General features: G+C 32.3%; 1 protein-coding gene across 2 annotated transcripts in view; it reads left to right on the plus strand.

Moving 5' to 3' along the window:
• LOC108906478 (monocarboxylate transporter 9-like) overlaps window positions 1–17,276 on the plus strand; it is a 34,561-nt gene extending 17,285 nt beyond the window's left edge. Inside the window, exons 3-7 of one of the 2 annotated variants that reach the window (XM_018709749.1) lie at window positions 6,482–6,708; window positions 6,774–7,020; window positions 12,108–12,449; window positions 14,935–15,126; window positions 16,764–17,276. In XM_018709749.1, coding sequence (XP_018565265.1) covers window positions 6,482–6,708; window positions 6,774–7,020; window positions 12,108–12,449; window positions 14,935–15,126; window positions 16,764–16,891 — 1,136 coding nt within the window. In that variant the 3' untranslated portion in view covers window positions 16,892–17,276. Of the gene's footprint in view, window positions 1–6,481; window positions 6,709–6,773; window positions 7,021–12,107; window positions 12,460–14,934; window positions 15,127–16,763 lie in introns of those variants that run through there. The other variant, XM_018709750.2, reaches the window with a different exon arrangement.
• Window positions 17,277–24,104: the final 6,828 nt, after the last annotated feature.

Below are 24,104 nucleotides of genomic sequence, written 5' to 3' on the forward strand. Positions count from 1 at the left end.
TACCTCAACATTGCAAGGAGCCAGCTTTTGAGAACTGCTGATTTTCATAGAAGATGTTCGATGTATCCACCATTTGCTTGCACACAAGCTTCAACGCGACGTATCCAATTTGCTCGTACGCGTTGCAACATTGCCACATTCTTTCGAATCGTATTACAATTACAGCAATCACTACAACAATGTATTGCAAACTGACTTTCGAATACAGTCCATAAAAAGTGTTACAGAATTTGTTTTAAGTACTCGCCGCGATAAAATAGATGTATTTCGGCAGTTCCAAAACAGTTTTAACACATTTTTAATTAGCTTTTTTCTCTATGACCTTAAACTTCCTATACAAGTTTTTGACATTAGTTAACTCAGTTTTTGTTCCTTGTTCACCCTTTAAATTTTGGACATAAGTTCATTAACACCATGTATTTCAGGGAATCGAAGAAAATAAAATTCTCAAGATCGCTTCAAAACAGGAAAAATTATCAAGACTCCTTCACGGACGGCCCACACGAGGTGGAACGTCACATAAAATACTAGACGCTGTGTACGAGCGTAAACATTCCTCTTTGTGACCTCCTCGGCTTATTTGCAATTTAAATAGAAATATATAATCGTCACGAGTACTGCACGACACATTTTGGTGCCCAAACAGCTCTAGATCACGTGGACGCAGGTGTTTGAAATAACTCATCCTCAGTTTGGCCTTAAAAATAAGTGAGGCAGGAAGTTTTAGTACGGAAATGTTATGTTAAACATATTTTATTATCTAAAACAGTTCATATATAATCATGCCCGTTTCCAACATAAAATTGTTTTGAGCGTAGGGTTGCGTAGCTTACAAAACCTCTTGTCAGAATCCAAATAGTATTAAATAGTCACTGAAAGTACCTACTGAAGTTTTGATCTCGTTTTAATAACTTTTAATTTTACCGAAATTTAATTGCCAACATAATGGAAATAAAATTACCGATCACGAGGCTTGTAATCATTTATGAAGCCTCTCTATATTGCTCTACTTATTAATTTGTGTAGAGCGGTTATATTCTAACACAAAATATGCAATTTCGAATTTATTTACTCTGTGTTGATTGTGTCTATATTCTGATATTTTAATTAATATGCTATTTAACTGTTTATGTTGGTATCATTGTGCAAATAACTTTTCAAGTACTATTACACTCATAGAATAGACGATTGTTATCGAAGCAATTTAGTTATCCTGCTAAAAAATAATAAATCCGATGGATTGGAATTTATGGTTTTGTTTTGATTTGTTATAGATTCGAAAAAATATAATCCCTAATAATTTTGATTGATGGTTCTGTTGTGTCAAAATATTATATCTTCTTCTATATTCTTCATTTTAATATATTTTCAGTAGCTTTTAAAACATTGTAAGAAATATTTCTACTTCTAGACATGTTCTTTACAGATTGAAACAGTTTCAACAAAATAGGAACAAGGGTGGGTAGTTTTGGTAAATTGAAAGAACATGATAATTCGATTTTTAAAAAATATAAAAAAATTACTTAAAGCTGTTTTAGTATTTACTCAATCAATTTTTTAGACGACGGAGCTTATATAAGTACATAATTTCGCTAATTAGAACACAAAGAATGAATTTACATGTAAAACGAAAATAATCTGCTTGAGGCAGATTTAGTGCCAATTAGTTTCCGCTGTTTTCATTATTAAGACAGATGTGGCAGGATTAGGAGCTTAGGGCCTTGCTATTTTCCGCTCGAGTATCATTTAAAGGTGGTATTCTGTTTTACTTGATCGCATCATCTAAGAGATTCTATTAAGTTCGTTTTGAGTATTACAAATAATTTAGTAACTGACAAGGAAAATTGTTATAATACATACAAGACTTCTCTATTTCTCTAGATCAAGACGATTTCAGCAACGTTTCAGTGTAAACGTTTGGGGTAGCATTTTCAACAAGTAACTGCTTGGTTAAATGGTTATTTCCCGAATAAATGGATAAGTTAACAAAGTCCAATAGCATGATGGCCACCGCGTTCCCCAGATCTAAATCCTTTGGACTTTTATTTATGGCGACGTATGTCTATGTCTATGACGTATGTCTACCATGTTGAAATCACTGCCCGTCAGCAGTTACTTGAAATAATTCAGGATGCAGCTAACCAGACAAGAATTGGTCCAAATTTGTTAATTTTGATTGAAATATGAAGTAATATTTTTTAAATGCTTGTAACTTCTAAACAAAAACGAATTGGACCCATGTTCGTATAAGAAAAAGTGTTTGAAATTAATCCAGCTACCATCTGGCAAAATTCGTCATAGACTTTGTAGAACACCATGTATAAAAAAACAAATGGCTGTTGCATGTTCGAGGGTAAGAGTTCTACAGTACCTTTCATCAATATTCTTCTAGAATGTATCGATGTGTATATAACTTTCTGATGCATTGTCGAATTCATTTGGCATTTGAAATATTAAATGAAAATAAATTGCAGTTCCCGTCAAGTGTACACTTCTTCGAACATGTAATACATATGGGATACGTGATGGATAACATGTATTCTAACTTATTCCACAGTGCAACGTAAATTGTTTTCTGTGCCAGTGGCTTGTTGATCCATCCGTCTAGCTCCGGAGATCAACAAGTGTCTGTTTGTTTGATATTTCGTGTCGCCGAACAGGCTAGAAAGGCATGTGATTCCTCTTTCTGTTTACCAGCCGGATGCCAGAAATATCGCGAATTTTATAAACACAATTATTTCTTTGCGGCTTTTTATATTTTATAAAATTTGTAGAGGGTCGTTTACAGTCATTCGTAGAGTTCGATCGGCATTTGCGTGCGAGGTCGGTGACGTCACTAAGAAATTTAAAATAGTTATTTGTGTTTTAAGTAGTATTTTATCCACGCAAGAATGTTTAAACGTGAGAACGTAGTTTAATATACTTAAGTGGGTAAAAGGCAATTAAAACACGAATGCAATACAACGTTTTATCCATAATCACATCACAATCATATTGGAGTCAGAATTATTGGAATTTAATAAAAAAATATTCGCACGACTTGGTATTTCTTACTAGTACTCAATGAAACGTTGTAGGTTTTGTTATACCTACTGATTGCTATGGTACGTTGTTTATTATCAATTATTTAATAAATAGTTCTATCCGAATTTGCAAGAGAGTAATTGTGTTCCTGTGGCTGTTTCTGAAGAAGCTCAAGAAGCAATTTTCCATTTATTGCCAGCGAAATTCAGGGAACATTACGAAAAAGTGTTCGCCGAATTTAACGAATGGAGGGAAAAACGGAGAGTAATGACAATAAATCAAGAAGTCATGGTATCGTATTTTTTAAATTTGAAGAAAAAATATGCAATTTCTTCTATGTGGTCGAAGTATTCGATGTTGAAGGCTACTATAAAAATCTACAAACATATAAATATTGGAAAATATAACAAGCTTACTGCTTATTTGAAGAGTGAATCGAGATGATACAAAGCAAAAAAAGCTGCAGTATTGGAAAAAAATATAGCTGTTCCTTACAAGAAGAGACATCCGTAACTTGTGCAAATTCTTCACAAACTTCGGTAAATGTTATGCGTTCCGAGAATGATGGCCACAATGCTGCAAGGGTTGGTATTAACGGAAAGTAAGTTAAATGTGATAAAACAAAAGACGAAAAGTCTATTACTATAAATGTAAATGTTAATGTTAATAAGTAAATAAGTTAAATTTGATTTATTATAGTGTTATTATTTTTTCATTATCCTAATAGTAAAATAAAGTTAGTTTATTCCACTAGTGGATAAAGTACACTTCAGATTAGGTGATTGCGGATAAATGTTCGTATATTTCTGTAATTAATATAGCTTCCCTTTCCTTTCTTTGTTATATTAAATCAAGTGATGTTTTGTGCATCATCTCCATATAATTAAAACTCTACTAACAAAAAAAGGTGTCCCATTTGTGTCTAAAAATGTAATAGCGCTATCTTAAAACAAAAAAAAATTGTGTCTAGATAACTTGATCTAAATTGCTATGTCTTGTCCGAGCACCCTGTATAAAATTTTACTTATGGAATCGGCCTTGTTATTTGAACTTATTCGAAAAATTGTCCTTGACTCTTATTGGAACAGGCGTAATGTTAAAACATTATTTGTTGCTTGTTTAACAATTAGACTAATAGTATTTCGACTAATGATACCATATAACGATAAGAAACTTAGCGGTTCTTTTGATGTTGTATTAATCCTGTACGACCTTGTGGTGTATGGATTTAAATTAATACAGAAAGATCAACAGATTTTGCAGCTATTGCCCATAATCCCGAATAATCCTATTGAAAGATATATTCTACATAAGGATTATTTACATTAATGAATACTGTAAATACTGGGCTCTTAAAAATGTATCGGTAGTATCTAAAATTAAGAAAGTCATTGCTGTAGCATATTTCCTCCTTTTTGCTATAAATGATAATACCACCGCATTGATTTTATCATTTTCTGAACATATATTTTATTTACTTTCAAATTATTTTCTTATATAGTATACTGTGAATTATTTTATCTCATTTTCTATAAAATAATGTTCCCTTTTTTGCTACATATCGTTGGGATAAAAGAGTGAAGCGAGTTTAACCATACCAAAACTTAACGTAACTTTCCAATCGCAATAATAAAAAAAATTACACTTATAGCAGATATCAAGTTTGTCCATTTGAAACAGCATTCATGTATTTTTATTGAGTGGATAATCCATTTTTACAACGTTGCAGCCAATTGGCAGAAGTCACAACATATTAAAAGATTTTTTTAACTAATGACGTCATTTCAGTTTTGTCGTAAAAAAGTGTATGGTAAATTTGGTTGAATTAATAATTTCCTCTACAGCTACGTGAGCACATCAAACAGTCAAGTATTTTATTTTTAGAGTTTCACTGACACGTCAGCAATTACACTTATCTTCCGTACAATCATTCATTATTACAATACATTTCGCTTGAAACTGTTTCGGTACCCGTGGAGCGTTCTTTAACAAGAACACGCAATAACAACACTTTCTACATTACAGAAAAAGCCGATAATCGCAATTTAATGACACCAGCTTAATATCATTTTTATGAAATATGTAATTTACGAACATGAACAAAGTCGCTGTAGAAATTTTAATTTCTCTTATAATTGGGGAAACTATCACTAGGTGACGACAATTTGTGTCTAATTGTTAGTGAAGAAAATTATTCGTTTCACGAAATCTGACGTAAAATTGAGATGATGTCCTCCCCATCATAAAAACAGAAATCCATTATTTAATTTTGTAGCAGATTTTGGGGCTTCAGGAAATAAAGGGTTTCTGAAATTCATCAAGGACTAGGTTGTTACAGGATTGATTTTATTTTCGTACGTCCAGGAAATTTCTGCAGAATTAGGTGGGTGGATACTGGATTGTACTGTACGCAGTATTAGTTAGTTAAAAATTTAGGTTCATGGGTTATCAAAATATGCTTCCATCATATTTGTTGGAAACCATTGATCTAAGAAGTTTTTTTATCATTGTCTTGAGACCCTCAAAGAAAAAATATATAAAATATACAAATATTTGCAAAAGTTACACAAACTGTTGTCTTTACACCAACCTTATTTACTTGTTTATTGTAATTGTTTATCCGTTTAATCGAATCGCATTAGAACCCTGAATGTTTACTCTTACTCAACATAAATGGAAGGCAATAAAACGTATATGATTTATAACAAGTAAAAATCTGTAAAGCTAATAATCGTTTATCAAATCCACGGGTATTTGAAAATAGCGAGTACATAATTTCTGATAAAATTTCGTCCAGTTCGTTTTGTGTCATACGTCTTTTTTTTTACTGGATCAGTGAATCCATAAAAGTTATATTGTTATAGAAGGCACTTATTCGAATAATAAAATTTGAACTTCAACAATAAAACGGATTATAGCTGTTAAGATTCATCATCAGATTCTATATATATCCAGAATGTGGTAATTTAATATTCGATTTAATCCAACATGGTTTTGTTTACACCGTGATTGGTTTATGAATTGGTCAATAATTCATGTGTTGTCATGTTAAATTAGTACACTATAGCTTATTACGTTAATTGACTACGAAAATGTTTTGCCTGTTATAGAGATGTGATGTACAGTATTTTTTTTAGATGATCTCGAATCACGCGTGTGATTAATGCTGTTATATTTGTTTAAATATGTACAGGCTGTCTCAAGCACGAGAGACTCAAATAATTTAATTTTACTAGGTATTAAAACTTATTACTTTGAACTTTTTCTCATTCTATACCTAAATTATGAGGAGTAGTATCTTCTTGAATAACGTAATTTAGTGTAACATAAGTAAGAATAATCATGTAGCTTCAAAGAGGTTCATTTCCAATGCTTTTAGTGAAATAACATTCGCTTACAATTTCCTCAACATGGTAAACCATCAATTATCAAAAATAAAATACAATTTCTTTTTCAGGTTTGGGCCTGGGCCTTCTAGCATCTGTAACTTTTCTGGCTATAAACAGCTACTTTACCACGAAGAAGAGCACTGCTGTGGGTCTGGCAATGGCTGGAACAAGCGTGGGACAAATGGTCTTCCCCACCTTCATCGGTATACTCTTAAAGAAATATTATTTCAGTGGAGCAACTATGATCCTTGGAGCTATCAGCTACACTGGTATCTTGGGAGCCCTGTTGTTCAAGGTAAATTAGGTTTTAGATAAAAATGTGCGTAACTGTTATTGTCATCTCATCTACAATCATTACAGCCGATGTGTGCTTGCTGCAAACGAATGAAAAAGAGTGGGACCGTTGTGGTAGAAAATGGAACCAAAAGTGATTATGATGTCAACTTTAATGATGATATCAAAGAAAATGGCAAAGATAGTGAGAAACGGTTAATGGAGGATCATAATCTGTTGGAACAAAAGCCACTAACTAAAAAAGGATCAGCAGCGATTATATCCAATGGATTGCAGGCTAATTACAGAGATTCAGCGATTGCGATGGCAAACAGTAAGTTTATTTTGTTTTAAGTTGTTAATTTTGACTCTAAGTATGAATAACCAAACAGTACCAAACGTTAACTTTGACTGCAGAATACAAAATAACTTTCTGTAATAGTTCATGTTGAATCAAAGCGATTTAGTTCAATAAGTCATGCGCAATATTTCGTTTCAATGAAGAAAAGGGACAACATCGCGAAAGTAAACAATACAAAATGTTTATGTATGAAAGTACTGTGATTTTTCCTTTACTTTGATTTATTACAAAGACTACTGTTAACATTCAGATGTTATTGTTGAGAACATAGTAGCATACCAATCAATGTGTCGGCCAACGTTTCAGCTGAAGTTTGTCCTTTGGGAAACGTTGAGGGAATTTTAAAAGCGAAAATTGACAATATCGTAGTAATGTTTAACACCCTTTGCAACAATTCTTTTGATAACTGACCCGACGATCAGTTACTGTAATTTGAATTATACAATATTAACGAAAGAAACGTGGCTATTGCTTCTGAATACTTTACATATAGGGTGTCCAGAAGTGTACGGACCTTACCTCAAAAGTATCGCAAATGAATCGATTAAGATCAAGTTGTTTTAGTACATTTTGTTTCCTTAAAAAGTTTGGAAGCAAAATTTTTGGATAAAATAATAAAATTGTTGATTTTCATATTCTGAAACTAGAAACTTCAAGCTCCAATTTGCTTTTTTTTCTCCGTTACTTTTTGTGGTTAGTTTATATCCTCAGTTAGAAAAGTAGTTTTTAAAAAACTCGAAATGTTGACAGACAACCGTTTTAATCGGTAAAGGGTGCCACACACGTTACACAAACATTTATCCATGTGAAGTATTTAAATATTATGACAGTGTGGAATGTACTGCTATTTATGATTATTCTTAAATTTATGCAGAGATCTGTCCTAAATGTTAATTTTAATGACATGCGGCATATTTAACATCTCTTCGCAGGAAGTTAATGTTTAATATGCGTCAAAACCATTGTTGCTCGTGTGATTACTGCAATTTACAAGTTTAATAATGCCAAAAAACACCTCGTGATAGCATTCAAACGCCCGTTAATGCCCGTTGATTTACGGTTGTGTGTGTGCAAAGCTCTAATGGTATTAATATATCTATAAACTCGCTGGCTTTTACTGCAGTTTGATTCTATTTTGGCCAATATGAGATATTATGTGAGATATTGTCCTTTCAGCAATATGGATGGCCTGAACTACGTTCCTATTTTGAACATAAAAGAGCGATTCGACGTATTTTTGTTCCCATCAAGTTGAGCAGAAAAATATAATAGTTCATGGTTGAAATCATGGTGGAAAAAGACATGTAAATACAATAATCGCGAAATAATAAACTGTGCAAATTAGTTCCTACTTCATTTAAAAACTGAAGAAGTATTTCCTTATTTTGTTTGTATTTCCGTGTTTGCTTCCTCATCACAAAATACTTAATTATGCAAAATCCATTTCGAGGTTATATTAAAAGTGAAAACACTTGCTTTAAAAGACATTAAAACCCAAGAAATACATTACGCTAAACCAGGTTTATTACACATCTAAATCCATCTATAACCTTCTGCGAGAAAAATTGTTTCATTTGACACTAATTTATACAGGATGATTGATTAAAGCAAAGATTGCTGACGTCAAATTATGACAATTGAACTACATATGTCTTATTCGAATATTGCTCCTTTTCGTTCTATAAGGCGTCAAATTCAAAAAAATATTTTTAATTTTTTTATTTGTATTTAGACAACCCGTCTTGGATATGTGTACATCCATAGTTTTTTGGATGGCAATTACGAATATGGTAACTGTTTTTTAGCTACTTTTAGGGGACGTTAGTCTTACTATCCTGCCAAAGTAAAAATATATCTAACCAGTTTCCAGAAAGAAATTATTAAATCGAGTTCAATTCTTAATAAAGATGGTATTAAGGCAATAGACGCTACACTCAACCGTTTTAGAATTACACATTAAGATTTTAAGTAATTGCCCAAAATTAAATTAAATAAGCCAAATTTTAAATGGTATTTTGTATTTTGAATTGCAAATCTTCAACTGCGTAAAAGATACAATGAAAAACCATTACGGGGTTGTAATTTTTAATGTTTTTCAAACGTTTCCGATGATTAAAAATATCGTTGTAGGAAAGCCTTTGATAACAAAGTAACATCCCAAATTGCATTCAATTTATACAGGGTGATTCACAAATGGTGACCAAAAATGAAACCTCAGATTTTGGACAATGTTTACATAAATACATGTGCCCAATTTCAAATTATTTCACTTACTAGTTTTTAAATTATTTAAAAATTAATGTCTTGAACAAATTACAATATTGTGATGAATTGAGATAAATATTTATAAACAAAGATTGTGAAATATATCTGTTATTGTTGATATATTACGCAACGAATGTAATGATTATTGTTTTCCAGGAGCAGTAACCACAATCACATTTTTATATACAAATATATTAAGTCTGTTTATACATCCAGTGTCAAGTGACGTTGAATCATCATTATTACTGATGATTACTGACTAAATAAAATTTAAGAAATAATTGCAGTTTACGAAATCCTTTTTCACAAAGAAATGCTTTCGGACAGCGTTTTAAACTTTTTCTGCATTTACTATCGTTTCAAGGTAAAGAGGAAACAAACGAGCTACATTTATGGAAATATGTACTGTAACATGTATAATGTAACGGTATCTCTCGAGCAGAAAGAAAATGCACGGAACATTGCGAGTTCACTCCCAGCCAGTGTAATAAAGGCGGTATGAATTGTATTATTTGTTCTAGACTTTGCTAATAAAATCAATAAACGTTAATACTATGCGTTTGCATTAAGTCTTAGTGCATATAATTGGATAAATAGATTGCCAGATGTTTGATTGAACAGTCATATGACAGTCATCTTATAAATTGGGGACAATTTCCTTAGACTTAATCGTTTTTTAATGTCCTCTGAATCCAACGTGACATACAGGACAATAATATGCCTCCCCCTCTCCCGCACAAGCACTCAATTTGTGGGTTAATTCTTGTGTTGGAATGAATATTATAAATTAATAATCTTCCAGTGATATAGTTCTTTCGAAATGACCTTTTTCGATTCTGTCATACTCATTGTTCCATAATTAAATTGTAAATGCAAGATATTGGGGGATTCAAAAAAAAAGTCATTAAAATATTATTAATAAATCAGTGGCCAGTCTAAAATAAACTTACATACTGTATCCGTAAACATCAAAATCTAGTATTTTCCAATTTGAATGTCGTTCATAGCCGGATTATTCCATTGTTTACTATATTTACTATTTTCAACACTCCTGACCAACCCAGATATTTCGTAATTTATTATAAGGCCGATCTATTTTGGTTCAAAACAAGTCGCAATAAACATTGACAGTTTTAAACATGTTTGTGGTCATCTGTTGTAGATATAGATGGCCACAAATATTGTCGTGGAAAATAACCATTTCTTTAAATAATGTTCTTATTAGCCTTGTGTTTAGTCAGATTTGTCTCAGGTTGTTAAAATTGCAGCACTAAAACAACACTCACCATTTTCTAAAAATATATTAATATGTGCTTCGTATTTGTTATTGGTTGTTCCTTGAAAATAAGATAGAAAATAATAAATGAAGTACTGATAACAGAGTTATTTGCTATTCACGATATTAAAATTTATTCGATATGCCCTCTAAGAAAGACACGATATTTAAAAAAAAAAACAGAATTCGTATCACGGTTTATTTGGGAAAATTATTCAATATTACAACAATTTGGAATATTCCGTGTTCCGTTTGACCAAATACTTGCACTTGCCACATCCTTTCTAGAAGGCAATTAATAATTTAAACGCATTAAATTCATAAGAAAAGGTCTATTAAAAATGTATTATTCATTTTATAAGTAAAAAATTCCACATAATTTGTTTTTAATTACTGCTATGCTCGAATGTTTCAAAAAGTAATTAAAAAAGTTAATGATCTAGGTTCTATCTTTATTTTTATGTGCATATAAGGTGTAACGGTGATGTTGCGTCAAATTGTCAGCACTACAAAACTAATCATCATTGATTAACGTAAAAGACTATTAGTTCAGTTTGAAAATTAATTATGGTGTAGAAAAAATCTGTTGAAATACATAATTTTTAATATTTGAAAAAAGTACTTGCTGTTTTTTTAAATAATCCTATTCGAAATAACCGATGGATACCTACGAATTTTTTTTATAACCAAAAATTGTGAACCATGTGTCAATGCAGACAATGGTTCACAATGCAGAATCAATGCACTTATTGAATTTGGAGTGGCATCAAAATGCTTTCTGAGGTTCTTAATGGCAACGTCTCCTAATATCCTGCAACTGGTTTACATAATTACATGTAGATTCAGTGACTTTACCTTTACTTATATAGTTTCTATTATAAAATGCACAATATATCGTGCATTTTATTTTATTCACAAGCTACAGTACGTGTATCATTTGTACATATTTGTTAACCTTGTCCTGGAGACCTTTTCATGAGTTTCATTGGACTTTATCAAGGACTTGTAATTAGTATTACATTATTATGTAATATTGTCATAAAAGTCGAGACACGTGACAGAATATGTGCAATTCATCCTTTGAATTAGATAGATTAACATACTATACTCCTTTATTTCTATTTTTAAACCAAATGAGATTAATTGCTAATCTTTTTACTACTGCCAGATAATTAAAAACTGTTAATTATTTCTTGGAATTTAAATAAAAATATATAAAAGACAGAACTAAGAATAGTTAAAAATACGAAACGTGAATATTGATATTTTCATTTAAATATAATAAAAACCATTACAACATTATCAATAGGTCATTTTTGCGTGTAAGCTGCCATATTTTGTTACAGGACATAATTGATCTTTGATTTTGAGGTATATATAGTTGTTTGTTTTATTTTATATTAGCTTACAAATAGCTTTAAGGCTTTAGATTAGATTATATTTTGTTTTTGCTAGAAAATTTAAAATAAATTGTGATGTCTCTATGTTCTCCTTGCTAATACGGAACCACTTGTTCCAGGTACAGAATTCGCAAATGCCAAAGAAGAACCAGGAACGACATGCTGCGGAAAATTCGTCAAATCTCTAGGTCTGAACCTGTTGAAAGATTTGTCCTTCGTTCACATCGTAATAGGCCTGTCCTTTGGTTACCTCAGCACCGTCACCTTCAGCACCTTCTTCCCGTTATTTCTTCAGGACGAGATCAAGTTTAGCATAATGGAAGCGTCCACCTGTATGACGGCGTTGTCTTTCTCGGATGTACTTGGCAGGATAACGGTGTCGGAGCTCTGCAGGAAGCTCCATCTGAGCAACAAGTCCTCCTTCATGTTAGGATGCATCCTTCTAGCTGTAACTCGATCGTGTATGAAAAAGTAACTTTTAATTTTACTAAATACGAAGCCAAGTCTTCAATAACACGTAAATTCAACAGACATCAGGTTACATGTACAAAGTGATTCGCAAAACGGCAGAGAGCAGAAACTATTACAGATTCGAAATAAATTGGTAAAAGTGCTTAAAAGTATAAGTGGCAGATAATTCGTGCATTTTGAAACGTTAAGAAGAGATTAATCTTGAGGAAATTAAGAACTTTATTTAAAAAATATTAGAAAGAAGCTTTTAACAAATCTAAAATACTTTTATTGATGTATACAGTGTGTCCAGGAAATCGTGGACAAAATCTTGGATTCGGGTCTTGCAAAAATTACCCTACAAGTTTATATAAATTTTTTTAATCGGTCTTTTCGCGTAAAGTTATTAGCTCTTGAAGTTGAGAGTTGGGAGTCGATTTTTTCTTTCTCGTTAAATTTGTCTAATTTTTGGGTAAAACCTATATTACTTGATGGTATTTCTACCAATATAAATTTGTCTATAGCCCAAGGACAGTGTCCTCGTTAGACCACCAAAAAAATTTGTACGTCCACTTTTTCAATTTTTTGTCGCCGTTTTTAAGATTCCCATATAATCCGGGTGAATGCCTGTTTCAAAAATCGGGACTAACTTGAATTTTGTGGGCTTAAAACTAAGTAAAAAATACACAGAATAAAAGCCTAAAGTACACTTGTAGGTAGAGATCGAGCGTCATATAGTTAACAATATAACAAAACAAAAAAAAATATATTGCTCTTTTTTCAGTTTTTCGCTTATATCTCCGAAAATGAGCCTTTAATCGACATGAGGTACACTTATCGATTTTGTTCCTGAGGAAATTTGCTACAAGGATAGGTATTTCCGAAAGCTCGCAAAATTTTATTTACATTGCAAAGTTAGCGGTGAAGAAAAAAATGTGAAAAATTTTCAGCATTAAATAAAAAGAACGAATTTGACTGAAATTGGATGAAACTACAGAAAAAGATAACTGTTGGGGTGCTCAACAAATACCCGCAATCCGGACCCCCAATTTCAAAATGGCGGCCTACTCCAAAATTATAAATTCCAAAATGCGAGCGCGTATATCTTCTGTCCAAATCAAGATATCGAAATTCGGTAAAAAATGATCGAATGGTAATGACATTATCTCGCGTCTGTGTAATTTTCAGATTTTTAAGTTGCAAAATAAAAAAGTTATTAACACAAAACCAAAAAGAAAACGGTAACTAGGGTTCTTATCTCGGCGGGTTTTTAATATACGGATTTCAAACCAAGTACATCAAATGAATAGTGCTTAAAATAACATGATTTTTTTTTAAAAGCGTCTAATTCGCCCGGACTATTTTTTAAATGAAAAAGGGATACTTCCAACATGTCGTAGTAGTAATAAATACCCGAAAACAACAAATTTTTTTGCATAAATTATTAATTTTTGATTTCAGGTATTTATTACTATTAAGAACCTTAGAAATAGTAGTAAAAGCGTTTATCAGACAAACGAATCGTTCTATCGATAAAAAAACAATTGCATCTATTTCATTAAACAAGTATGAACATATTAAAAATGACGATAACAATTTAAAAGGGAGGCCTATATATTTTTTGCGGAACAAGACTGCCAAGCCTCCTAAGTAACATCAGTGAATTAAAATAAATTAGTAGTAGAAGTAGCTTAAAACATAGATTTTATCAAAAAATTGGCCAGATTTAATGAGAAACAAAAAAATTACCAAGAAAAATAGATTTTCAACACCCAACTTAAAGAACTAATAACTTTAGAGAGTGGCCCCGCAAAGTTGGATAAATTTATGACGTTACTTTCGCCCTGACCAAACCCAAGAGATTGCTGAACACCCTGTAAAATATCTATTAAATACAAATTACAATAAAACGGTTACAGATTTTTTTCAGACTACAAAAGACTAAAACATGGTTCTTTCTTTTTCATGAAACGAATACTAATTCATTCATTTTCTCATAGGAATAATTAATAATTTTCATAATTTTTTAATTAATAAAGATTTTGTAAGAATTTATGCGAAAGAATTAAAATGTCATTAAATTGTGAGGCACTTTGTATGTAATGTCAAAGCCCTTGACAAAATGACTTAAAATCGATTTTAAAAATAAACTGCTTTAGGAAATTTTGGAAACGAGTATCTCAGATTGGATGGATTATTAAGGTGTTTTTGGATTTTAAAAAGTAGTAAAAGCAGTATAAAGTGAAAATATCTGATTTCTCGTATTTGTTTTTGAATGCATAGAATTAAGAAAGAAGTAAAATTAACATATTAAATGTTATTACTAAAGTTTTCAAACACTTTTTAATCTAAACCACTTCAGTTTTTAATCAACAAGACCTGTAATCCTACTGATCAAGCTGACATGATCAGCAGTTTCCATAATGTCATTTGGTCTGCAATAGCTCCTACCATCAGCGACAGATATAATTAATTTTACGTTTTTATGTTTCTTAGGCATGGTGGAAATGACAGAATTTAACTACATCTTCACGTCTGCTTTCTTCATTGGCTATTTCAGAGCGGTGACTGTTATAAACCAGAACTTGGTGATTTCCGAGTACATAGAAAAAGACAAATTGCCGTCCGCAGTTGGTTTGAATATGGTGTCAAAAGGTCTGCTCGTCGTCACGGTGGGACAGGCTTTGGGTAAGTATTTTCAATATTAAAAATGCATTATTATGAAAGGAATGAGTAATTCCTTTTATATCTACGAGGCCTCAAATCAGGTAAATAAAAATATTGCACCGCACGTGTGTGGGCTGCTTTAGATACGAGTACAAAAATCAAAGACGCCGAGTTTTTCACTTTTGACTAATTCGTTGTTAAGAGAACAAAATGTGTCGCAAACACCATTAGGTGTATCATAAACATTTTATTTTTGTCTTCTCTTAAATGGATTTGTAGCAAAACAGTTCTAAAATTATCGTGTATATGTGAGAGCGATGACCGCTGAGTAAACAATAATTTTATAACAAAATTATCAATAGAGATTAGGACAGTTGCTGCAAAATTTATGAACACCGTTAACATATCAAGGCACTGTTGATGAGTCGAAATTTCAACAGAATTATCAGAAATCATTTTGTCTATTCTATTAATATGATCCTAATAACGCAAATATGTAGAATCGATTTTCAAAATTCAAAAGATAGTTAAAAAGTACGAATATGTCATGAAATTGCTTGCCATCTGCATTAAATATGTCCATATTCATTTCGTGATTTATTTGGGTTATATTTCTTTTATAATCATTTTTGATATAATTTAACAATTCAACTTAATTTTAATTCTCTGTTCTCGTCATACAATGTTGTGACATCTTCCCAATAAAAGCCTGATTGAAATTTACCTTTAGAAAAAACAATTGAACATTTCAAAAAACTCAAAATGGAATTATGAACTGATAAGTTGACGCAATGTGACAGTTTTTCCAAAGCCATCTCGTGAGACCGAAAATAATAAAAATTAAGTTTTGTCAGAAATGTTGCTATATCTTAAACACTAACAATTTTAGGTGTAGACATGCTTAATAAAAGTTAAAGTGGACCGATATGTGAATAAAACAGAACAGGAAAATACAGGGTGTTCTCATTTGAATAATTTTAGAAAATCAAGTTTGAACTTTCTAAAAATGATCGTATTATAAAAAACACCATGTACAAAATATCGATATTAGCTAATGTAGGAGCCTTTGTCTAACATTTGGCAACCCCGTACTAAAATATTAAGCTGTTTATATTGTCATATATAGAATTTTCTCCAAAATCCACGTGTTTAAAAATATACAGGGTGTTCAATTTAAAAAAAGTAATATTTGGCGTGTCCCATTTTTACTCATCGGCCTGCATGTTTCAAATTTAATTTTGTAGTTTAGGTTTCTTGATTCTGTACAACTTTTATATAAACTTTTTTTCTGTATTATGAGTAACAAGGGAGTTATTGTACTGTCTCACATTAATGGCCCACCCTGTAGAATTATTTTTAATATGTATAATTTATTTTAAATTTGAAAAAAAATGCAGTTCCAGAGTGAATTATCTTCAGTTTACACGTATACACAAATGCGATATGCAATTGTTTTCTCTTTTATAGGGAATTTTTCCAAAAGTCAGAACTGAAAGAGTTACGGGGGCGATCGTTTTCGATGGCAAACCCTGTATATAAGGACCACCCGGTTTGTGGTTAAGAAAGCTAGAATCATCTAAAAATAATTGAAACAATTTCTATTTTCAATACATTAAACACTTCAATTTCAATTGTTAATCATGTTAATTTTGTTTCAGGCTTGCTGAAGGATCTGTTCAGCTTCCGCATTTGTATACACATCCTGAACGTCATTCTGCTTATAGTAGTGACTTCTTGGACGTTAGAGACTGTAATAAAAAGAATTAGGATGAGAAATAGGAATTAAGTATTTATTGTACATACTACACTCGCCTTTGTGTTTTCTTATTGTGATAAATGATAATAATGAATAGTAGGTTAAGTATTTAACCGTTATTAGAGATTATCGGACTTAAGTGTTTGTTTTATCGGTGCTTCTAGGCCATCTTGTGTGCTAATGTAATTTTTTCTTGTAAGTAAATATTAGTATTGATACCTATATCGCCAAAGAATTTTATTGTAACATAAGACATACTTCAGTAGCGACTTTTACTTAATTGATTTGAATTATAATTTTTCTTTTACTGAACACTACATTTGTATGGAGTTTTAGAGAGATTTTTAACTATAAAATAGTCTATAAATATGCGTATAAGTAAGGAACAGATTTATTTTGAATAAAACGTTTTTGTACAAAATCGAAGTTTCATTTACATCGTCCATAGGATGTACCAAAAAAAATTGTAATTTTGGGCGGCCAATTCTGACCACCAAAACGGGAAGTTACACGACCAGGAAATGACTCAAGCAGTAATTGAATTCTTTCTTGCAATTTAGGCACAAAAACTGGATTATCATGTCGCGATAGCGAGCACCAATAACTATTATTGCCTGACCAACCGCATTTTCGAAGAAGAATAGTTCCACACGAAATTTAGTAATTCCGGGGCTTAAGTAAATACCAAACAGAAAACATTTTAGTTAGTGATATTAATTTTTTCATAGATAAAATGAAGTTCAATGGTATGCACCGCAGAATCCGACTTGGAGACATGCAGAAGTTGATCCGTCTATTTTGTTTTACCCTCAAGTGCATAAATCAAATACGCAAAGTTTAAATTTAAATAACAGAGGAATCTCGAAGTGGATCCGGAGGGAATAAAATTTAAGTTTCAGATGATGGAAAATGGAAACTTTCATATTACAGTAGTGTGGAATAAGAATAAATATATTTTTATTTGGAGATGAGGTTTCAGTGAGAGGTGGAATAAAAATTCGTATTCCACTGAATAAGAATGATACAGAGATAAGTACATTAGATAAGTACAAGGATAGATGGAGAATATATTTAAAGAAATTCTAGTTCTTTCAAAATCTAATCTAAAACCAATTTTATTATTATAATATAATATTTGTATCAAATATTTCTTAGTTCTTAATAAAAGTAATTTTTAGTGCTTATTGCAACAACTATTGTTACAATTTAAGCAGTGGCGGCGCGTGAACATTGATTGAATGTGTTCTGCTTAGGATGTTGTTACATTTGTTGAATTGAATTCCGGGATATTAAGTGCCCGGAGTCTCTAAATAGCGCCGCAGGCGAAAAATTTTAAAATTTTCAAGGTCACGCGTTTTCCTGGCACTTCTGAATTTCAAGGAACAATGAATTTATAAAAAAATACAGATTTTCACAAGAATGATTTTTGAAATTGATACCTTTTTGAAATATCCATTTACGAATTACCTACTGATGGTATAATAAATTGGAATAAACTAAATATATTTTATTAAATTATTGAATATTGTTTATAAAAAAAAATCGTTTGTGAAATTTACCAACGATTCAACGAATTTTAATTTTCCTCGGCGTGTTATGATTTTTTCTTTATCTTTTTTTATATATATGTACATTATATTATATTCCGGGAGTTATACGTGCAAATCCGAAATCCGGGACCATACAGCTAATTCCCGGTACAATCACAGAAAATCCCGGTCATACCAATGTGGCTAGATGTTCTTTTAAAATGTCGTCAAGATCTACACTAAAATTTATGAGTCCACGAAACACATCAGGGTTGTCCGAATTTTCTGTCTCGTCGTGTCCGAGAAGTGCTAATTCGAAAGCTCCGCAAAATTTTATGCAATCTATGATTTTAAATAATACATGACGATTTTTCATTACCTGTTCATATGTTTCCGTATATTATCCCAATATGCAGAATCTAACTGACTTCTTATGTTTATTTTACCTAAAGACTTAATGACTTAAATCTTTCACACTGTATATTGTCCATGCTTTATCCCCACCGAAAAGTAAGCACGGAAAACAAAACAGTGAATATTTTAAATCACACCCGCACACCCACTCTGCTTTTGTGTATACATTATTGTTTTTTTATAACTTTTACTTCTTTTATTTTTAGTTTATCCTCATAAGGCAGAGAACCAAATAAAGTTTTTTTTTAAACGAAACGCTATTCATTTTAATAACTATAATATCCGTAGACGCCTAAACGAAAATATTCACACGTGCCGCTCGCAGAAATAAACCACCACATACCACGTACGAAATATTACTGCATTTACTGCAGACTGCAGCGCAGTGGCTGTCACTATTGCAGCCGCAAAAGCCCCTATCTCCGTGTACTGGGTCACGTGCCTGATCAGCCAATAAAAACAAAGGACGCATATAATTGTTCGCTGTCCACACATTGTGTATATGAGGTTGCATATATTAAGGAGCGTAGCTCGCGTCGCAATAAATAATAATATAAGCTCCTAGATTTATTTTAGCGCGAGTACATTTGGATTCTTTAAATATTTTGTTGATATTTAATATGATTAAATACATAAAATTTTATGTGTTCTGCAGCTCCGCAGCTCTTATGGTAAAACCGCCACTGAATTTAAGTATTTATATTTGCCTTAACCATCACTTATTGTTTTGCCGAATTTATTAAGTTCCAAGTAGTATTTTTTTGTTATTATAACAGTTGATGCCCACCAAACACAATCATATTTGACGATCTAGTGGTTAAACCGATAATAGTATTCTCTAAATATTCTAAAAATTGAGAAAGTAACAAGCAACTTTTCAATATTTCAGAAAAGTAAACATATATTATTATATAACTAGAAAGTGACATTATTTAAAAGACTTGACTAATATACTCGTCTCATTTCAAAATATCTCACTTTTCCAAATATTTTTGTAGATGTAATACAAGATAGAATTTAATATGGTCACCCTGTAAGGTTTTAAGGGAATTGAATTGAACGATAAAACTTTAAGGCAGGAAAATAAATTAGAGGACAATACAGATAGTTTTAAAAGCAAAAGCACTCCTTGGTGAATATAAATTGCTACATTAAATTAGACAGAAATTGGGTTGTACAAATTAATGAGGCACTCTTTTAGTTCGGCGAATGTCTGGATGCACGAGTCTCTTCTTCTACACGTATCTTAATTAAATAAAAACACGGCGAGTTCCTTAATTTAAACTCATTTCATAAATATAAGTTCCAGAAGTATTTCAATTTAAGTCAACGTTAATTTGAACGTTAATTTTAGTACTTAAACCTGTCCCGAAATTGTTGAGTTTATATAAGAAGTTTTTCTTATAAACTGTTGAGATACAGTGGCGGCCCTCGTCAACCGTACAAGGGAGGGCGGAAAGATTTAGGTAAAAGTATTGAACAAAAAATAAATACAATTAGGCAGTTTTATTTTAAGTACTATTGAAACAAGGAAAATGTGTTCAATATTATTTTTTATAGTGAAAGTCCATTCTTCAATGAAAACTAGAAACTTTGTAACTGTAAAGTTTATAAGAAATTAATTTGTATCTTGAGGGCCACACATTTTAACATCATTTACATTAAAAAAAAGCGTCAGTTGAAACATACTGTATATTCCTTTAGAAATTAACAATTAACATTAAAACATGTACATAGAACGTTGAGAAAAAAAACTCATGACTATCGCAACTGCGGTATAGGATGCTTCGCAGCAGCTGTATGCAAACTGAGTTTGCCACAAATGTGTTTGTTACCTTTAGTTAACAATAACCTCAGGGTAATAAATTAACAATTGTTTTATTTTGTTTTGTCGAAATAGGTCACACAGGTCGTTACGCTAAGATACATATTAAAAATAGTTAATATTACAACCACAGGGAGTGCTCTCTGGGGGGTATTAAAAATAATGTCAGTGGTGGGGAACTTTTTCAGAATATAAGGTCCATCTAGAACGTCAATCGGGTACCCGGTCGTTTTCGCTTCATGTTTGTTATGCTACGTTAGATCAACTGGGCATGTTTCCTTTCTTATGGACCAATCACTTGTCTCTTCATTATTTTTTTCAATTGTGTTTTAATTATTTTTAGCTGGGAGCTACGTTTTTAAATTCTTTTTGTTTTTTTGTTTCATGAGTCGTTAATAAATGTCTGGATTGTTATCTTGCTAGCCAGAGCTAGAAGAGAGTTGAAGTCGTAAAAATACAGCCGTCTTTGTTTCACGATTTCACCAGACACTTGGTCCACGATGATTATTATTCCTCACAAGGTAGACGTTCAATCACTCACTCGGCTGGCTGTATGGAATAGGCTTCTCCACCCCTCGCATCGAAGTATTCGTGATTAAAGTTGCAATATTTTGTTGTGGAACCCTTCTACTTAAGTTGTTGGGATGTTATGGTTGTGGCTATTTTTAGCTATAGGATGCCATCGCAGGTGGCGTGGAACAAATAGTGAGCGGCTAGGCCGATTTGTTGGAAAATCGTCTTCGCTTGCGTTACTGACTTTTTTTTAATTTTCAAAAGGTTGGTGAATTTTTACTAACCCGTCTAGGCTATAGAAATTTGCGGTTGCTTGCAATACGACACTGTTTTAAATAAATATAAAGAGTATAACAAAAAAACACCTAGCAAAGCGTTCTGTTTACTACAGACCCATACAAATAAGTTTGTGATTGTGATGTAGGTAGCTGACATTAGATCTACAGTCTCGATCCGTCGCATTTACTTAAAAAATTATAGGTACATTTTTTGTTCTTAGTATCCATTATTTTATTGTAGATGGTAATAAAAGATATAATTATGTTGTGAGCAATACTGAACTGTGTCGTCACAGTCAACTAAATTTTAGTATTATATAGACGTAATGGATAATAAAAATTCAGTATTCTCTTGTATGTGAATGGTGTACACTTAAACTTCCGTTAAATCTATCGTTTAATTGCAAAACACTTGTTAACCGTTCTATGGTATTGCAATTGTGGAATTAAATTACTCTTTTTGCGGAAGTAATTCAAAGCGTGACTTCGTTTCTCAGCGACATTAACTTCTATTGTAGCGATCTCGAATAGATGTGGTGGCTTCACATAATCCTTTAAAACGTCTTTCGCTAACTAAAATTGTCCCACGACTGGGCTTTCTTATCTGGGCTATCTTATATGGTATAACTTTTACAAAAAACATATTTTATTATTAGATCTCGCATTTTTTACGCTAATTCAAACACATGAATTAAAAAAAAACGACATTATTAATGCTTTCTAATTTACTACTGCACAAACTTTCGAGCTTCTTTCAACCAAAAGAAATATAACAGAGGCAGATAATGGCATCGTTATTCCATTATCGTTCGATTATGCAGAAATTGGAGGCTCATGCAAAGCCTCAGAAGTTTTTAATTGGCACCAACCGAAGGGAAGAAAGGCGACTTCTCCGTTCCGCCAGACAATGAGACCGAGTAGAGCCCATAATGCGGCGTACATCAAAATGACAATTGCCGGCTTTTCACTTCACTATATCTAATAGAGTCTCGTTTTATTGACGTGACAAAGCGTTCGCCTCAAAACATTAATCGCTAATCGGCAAACTGCGGAGCCGCGACAGAGGGCTCGCGAACAATAGCCTGATGATCTATTAAGATGGGTCGTTCTTTACCGATTTCTCAGCTACATTTACCCCGAAATGCGCGCTGAATAAGGGAGACGCGCGACTGGACGGCCGAGGCACCCCCGCTGACGTTCTTTCTCCTGGCGTTGGCGGCGATCCAGCCACGGGGACGATAACACCTGGCCTTGCCGGAATTTGGCGCATTTGTTAGGCACAGTTTATTTGTGAGACCTAATTTAACCCGTTCGTTTTTCAAAGGCCACGTAAAATTGTGACCGACTACACAGGGCGTCACAAATTAGCAGGTCAAGCGTTAATCGTGATCACCTACCCAGTGGGAACATGATGGCTTCCAAACCGTTCAAATAACGTAGTTTTAGTGGACATAACGTTAACAGTTGAAGATTTAAGGTTTTGCGATTATAATTAAAGTAAAAATTTTATTAACAACTCCGTTTCTAACGGAGGGTTGAATTGTTACATTAGTTACATTAGTTTTGTCATACAGGGTGTCTCATTAATATTGCGAAAAAATTCAGGGGGCGTTTCCTTGACCAAAAATAAGAAAGAAAGTTCTTATGTCCGAAAATGCTTCATTTCGGAGATACAGGGTGTTGAAATTTAGAGAAAATACAAGGTTTTTACTAATATCTGTTTAACTTTGGCAACTAATCTCTTTACACAATTGTTTCATTCGGGCGCCCGTTCTACCGAAAATTCCTAGTAATTTGTGCACAGTCTCAGCTACACACTCTGTATTCTATTATATTTTCACAATATCCACTTGCTTGTCCATCGTATAGGGCTCCATTTTGTCTAACTGCAAGATTGTGACGTTGCATACCGCAGCCAACTCTTCCGAATGAAAAATGGGGCACAATTCAAATTTTGTCTTTTGGGACTATATCGAATATCAAATTTCATTGAAATATCTTTAAGGCTGTTGAATTTGCCGTAAAAAAATGGTTTGAAATTATATTTTACTTAACTAACTTAACTAAATTGGTGTATTTTCGTTGGTTTCGTGAAAGTGATGATTTCATAATTAGTTTCTTGCTGTGTACGGTTACAATTTTTCCCCACTTCTTCTCACAATTCGCAATTTACTAAATAGAATCGCCGTTCTCGCTCTCTCAACTACGAACAATAATAAATTCCACTTTGCTCATTAGGGAGTTGTCGATCAGGAATATGTAGAGAAATGAATATTGGTATGATATATTCTCGACGTCGTTCGTTTACATTTGTGTATTGTTTCCCTACGTGAAGTTCATTATTCATTCGATACAGATCTAAATGATTTCCGGGGTATATTGTTGTTAGCAGCGTACATACGGAGATTATTAAAATGTAGACATAGTTACAAATATATATTTGTATTTTTACGTGACCAATAAATAGATAAAACAATAAAAACCCTTTAACGAAATTGTTTCTGACTAAATCACGTAGTCAATGACACATTAGGGTAAAAATTTAAATATAATGTATTATCACTGGTATATGAAGGTGGTAATGAGCGCGAAACAGCGCATTTCGCCGAACAAAGAAGGCAGTGGGCGTCGCCTATAAGGGCGCGTTATTTATCTGCAAAAGAGAAGTGCAAATCCGATTTATG

The sequence above is a fragment of the Anoplophora glabripennis genome, unplaced genomic scaffold (assembly GCF_000390285.2).
Source record: "Anoplophora glabripennis isolate ALB-LARVAE unplaced genomic scaffold, Agla_2.0 scaffold47, whole genome shotgun sequence".
NCBI lineage: Eukaryota > Metazoa > Arthropoda > Insecta > Coleoptera > Cerambycidae > Anoplophora > Anoplophora glabripennis.